Here is a 4,493-nt window from a genome sequence, read left to right as displayed (position 1 = left end):
TTAATTCAGGCGCTAGGCAATATTCCTTCAGTCTAGAATATGGACATATTCTGAAAGGTCGTATTGGTAAATACATTAAAGGAAAACCATCTCCCTGTTAGTGACTCTTAATCCAGATAAGCATGATTCTGAATTAGGCTGTAAGTGTGTTTTAAAGGGAAACACTTAACCTGTGTTATTTCCATGCTGGCACCATAATAAACAGCCGTTCCTACTTGTACCGAATTAGGCGAATAATCTTATTATTCATGAAATCTGAAGTATGCGGATGAGAAGAATCTATGCAGAAACCATCACTCATGGCTATTTTTAGCACTTCTTCCACAAACACCTGGAAACTATTGATTTGCTTATTATCTGGCACCACCCAGAGTCTCTTTAAGTTCTGCCTGGTGTACTCCTCTTCGGGGAGGCCTTCCACACTTGCAACCCAGTCCAAGGTCAAATGGTTGGGGTCCTGCAGGTAGCTGGATATTGAAGAGAGGTTTCCATTGAAGCAATAGTAAAGTTTGGATCCGAGAAGCTTCAGGAACAGACATGACGTGGAGAAGATCCGAGCACTGAACACTTCCATGTTGGAGGAAGATAGGCTGTAGATCTGGGGTGCTTCTCGGACGGTGAAGTGAACAGTCTGGGTCTTCTGATCGAGGGTGATGTTGAGCATGGCATTCTTCTCCGCTTTAGAAAGCTCCACCTCCTTCTCCTGCAAGGCCTCAATCAGTGGCTGAATTTGATAAAAATCTACCTCCCGTCGAAGTAAGCCCATTTCCTGAAAGTCTTCGGGGAGGTCCAAGTGAGAAGTTCGTAAGAAGTTCAGGATATAGCGGAAGATTTTGCCATCTCTGTCGATAAAGCAGTTGCCTTGGCTGTCCTTCTTGGTTGGGATCTTCCCACTAAACATGGCCCCCAGCATGGAGTCTGGAAAGCTAGTCAGGGTGGACAGAGAGGTGGTATAGAGTTTTCCTCCAACATTGAGCGTGATGGGTTCTGACATGATGGAAAAGTCACGATGCTGGGACTAATTCTAAAAAAAAAGAAATAAAAAAAATAATCCACCACCACACATTTAGCTGCATTTACCTGTTTGAAAGGTTGAACTACAGAGATAAGGAGTCCTAAATATATAAGGGTAACTACATGGCAAGAATTCATCATGGAAATTAGAAGTGGAGAATTACTTTTTGAGGTTGCATCTTGAGAACAAGCGTAAGGATATTTTTTCTCCTAACAGACTTGAACAGAACTTTGTTTAGTCCAGTTTAGTGCCAGAAATCTTGAGTCTTCCAAAACTTTACGGTCATGCTAAAAGCAAAATCTCTCCCATGGATGCCTACAGCAAAACAACTGCTGACTTTAAAGCAAGAGTTGTGTCCTGGGCTCACCTGATCCCATCTCCCTTGTGAACACAGAATTTAGAAGGGGAAAAAAAGGACAGGACAAGAACTGGACACATCCCAACATCTCCCATGGTATCTGAAGATATAATTAAAGCAACAAAGCTGTTGCAGCAGGATCCCTTGACACACATTTGAGAGCAGACATCTTAGCAGGGAGCCAGTGAGCAGTGCTGCCATGAGCACGCAACAGTCTGAGGTTCCATTCAGTAAAAAAAATCATCAAGCTTTGTCCTTCCACCGTGCTTTACCTTAGAAAACATTTCCTAATTAATTAGGGCCATATCCCAGTTGATGCAGTTTCCACTCAACTCCTCTGCAATCAGTTGAGTTGAACAGAGGATGTGATTTTATGGTGCATCACTGCCTCTGGAAGGGACGTACCTCCCTTTGCCCTCCACCATACCTTCCTCCTCCCTTATGCCAGCTCTGGCACTTATCTGACCCCACAGTGAGCCAGTTTAGGGAGAAAAACCATAATTTTCTATTCAGGATATGTTTCTGCTACATCTTGGAACCAGATGAATGCCAGGGCTGGTGCAAGGGAAGAGGAAGGAACTACGTAGCTCTTTCCATTGCACATCAGCTCAGCTACCTTGAAAAGCTGGGCCCTCATTCCTGCTAGCTGAGGACCTGCAAATCTGTTTTCCCTTGTTTGCTGAATCCCAATCAATCAACAGTTCATTCCCAGTTTTACTGTTGACTTAATCACCAGAAAACCCATCAGTGGTTGTTTGCAGAGGTAGGGGGTAGCTCTTGCTGGAGTAACTATGACCATTCAACAGAAAGCTGCCAAGCAGCTCCCTTCAAATTAAACTGAAGTGCAGGCATTTTCCTAACTAGTTGTGCAATAATCATAGACACTATGACACTATTATCAGCTCTGGAGTCACAGCAAAATACAGATAGGAAGAATGTAATCTCATGCTGGAATATCAATTCTTTTATAGCTGCTAAAACCCAAATAATAGTGTTGATGGCACCCTAAAACAAATATGTCTCTAGATAGGATGCACATTTTGCTATGAAAAACTCGCCCAACCTAGGGCAGCTAATGAACAGGTCAAAGGAGAATCTGTATTTCACTTCTAGTTTAAGACTAACATTCCACTCTGTGCTTTAGCCCACTTTAGCCCTTAGCACTCAGTGTATACCTCACTGCACAATAATTAATGGAAAGAAGCAAATCTCAACCCACTGAGTGCTTTGCCGGTGTATCCCTTAGTCCCATGTATCCAACAAAACTGGCAAACAAAGATGCACGTGTAGACCAACACAACACCCCGTCTACACCCATGACCAAAGACCATCCTTGTGACTAACCTCAGCCAAATATACCCTAGAAAAAATTATTTATTCCAGTGCTAAACTCCCCTTAGCACTGTAGTCTCAGCATACTTCCTACTCTTGAAGGCTTCTACCCAATTTAGAGTCAAGAGCTGTTTAAAACTGATCATATAGAGGCTTCAACTGGTCTGATGCTGTACTACAAGTGTCTGCCATGTATTTTTTTCCCCTAAGGGCTTGCAATATATCTGTAAAAGCGTTGCTACAAGCACAATCTGACATTCACAAAAACAGCCTAAAATGGATTTTACTTTTTTTTCAAGTTCCATCAAACAGAAGCGTTCCCTACATCTCCCTGCAAATAACACAGCCTGTGGAAGCAGGACTGACAGTGACCCCAAAGGCCACGTTCGTTGCTTCCTATCTCTGCTGCGCCTCAGGCTGCTTTAGACTGAACAACCCAAATTTTTCCGTTCTTTCTCCATACGTCATGTTTTCAGATTTTTGAGCCCAAGCCTGCTTATCTGCACCACAGGAGTAGTTTTCTCATGCTTTCTGCCAGCGTTAGTCAGCTGCAGTGAGATGTTTCCCTCAATGTATATGTGACAGGCTTCACTTGGCAGACCCCATTGTCAAGACTCAAGACCTAAAGACCACTGTATGGTCCAAACATACAGATTTTCATTTCAAACTCAACATCCACCTTAGGTTTATTCTGATCCAAGGACTCACTGGGTGTGTAAGTCGAACGAAAGACAGACATCTCAGTCCAGCCTGAACAGATAATGTTAAAATATCTTGTAACTGTTTTTTTTTTTTTATCAGCAGGGTCAAAAGGGAGGCTCCCAACAAAAAATGGCAGTAACATGAGCTCTTTGAAGCAGAATACCACGTTTATGCTGCCAGCAACAGCATCAGAAATTTGACCAGGCTTTAGCTCTGGCATTGGAAGAGTTGTGGGTGTAGTAGCACAGAGCTCTGCAGACACGGCGTTACCCACACCCTGTGTGGGCTCTGCTCCTCTCCCACCTCTGGACACTGCTCAGACAGGTGCCCTGACCAGTCTATTCTGTTTATGGCTATTCTGCAGTCTATAGACCCATACAGGCGGGCTTTTCATCTCCCAGGACATCAGTTGCTTTTATTTTGGACCTCCCCACTGCCCCCGCACTGGATTAAATTTCAAACATTTAAATGATGCAAACATCTGGCCCACAGAGAAGGCTGCAGGATGACTATTCCACAGCTGTTGTTCATAAAGTGGTATCAACATATGACAAATTAATAATCTGCTTTTGCCTAATTCATCCCATTACTTGCAGGTTTATGTCTTCATAGTGTGAAAATGAATCTGATAGTCTGGCAACCTCGGAAGACCCAAAACTGCAGCACAAATGAGTATGCATATGTCTACTGGACTCATCATCAACCCGGACTTAATGCATTGACTAACCAACATACTTGACAGTAGCTGGGGAAAGAAAGTCAATCTTTGCTGCTTTTTTCTTAGAAACTTGTTTATGAAAAAAGTTTTTCATAAACTCATAAAAATTAAAACTAAATGGGTTGTCAGTTTCCTCTCTTTGCTCATCTAACCAGCATTTGCAGTCCCTACCATGGTTTCTCCCTTACCACAGGCCTGAGTACTTTGCTAATGCAATATAAATCACAGAATCACATAAGGTTCTCCAAGCATGGAAATCACTTCTGCTTGGTGGCATTTCTGCAAAGAGAAGGTACCAAGACAGCATCTGATCTTGGACATGGGTGGCTATAACCTGCAGGCACCAAGGACAAGTACGAATTGGCTTA

General features: G+C 43.0%; 1 protein-coding gene across 1 annotated transcript; it reads right to left on the bottom strand.

Moving 5' to 3' along the window:
- Positions 1 to 211: 211 nt before the first annotated feature.
- Positions 212 to 994, bottom strand: KCTD21 (potassium channel tetramerization domain containing 21). Its single transcript, XM_068395506.1, has one exon. It carries the CDS (start codon positions 992 to 994, stop codon positions 212 to 214), a length of 783 nt encoding a protein of 260 aa, XP_068251607.1.
- Between the last annotated feature and the right edge of the window lie 3,499 nt (positions 995 to 4,493).

Source organism: Nyctibius grandis, chromosome 2, assembly GCF_013368605.1.
Source record: "Nyctibius grandis isolate bNycGra1 chromosome 2, bNycGra1.pri, whole genome shotgun sequence".
Lineage (NCBI taxonomy): Eukaryota > Metazoa > Chordata > Aves > Nyctibiiformes > Nyctibiidae > Nyctibius > Nyctibius grandis.
This window is presented reverse-complemented; position numbering and strand designations above follow the sequence as displayed.

Bases quoted from the DNA above. Each gene is read 5' to 3' on its own strand.
- KCTD21 (XM_068395506.1), bottom strand. From the start codon at position 994: ATGTCAGAACCCATCACGCTCAATGTTGGAGGAAAACTCTATACCACC.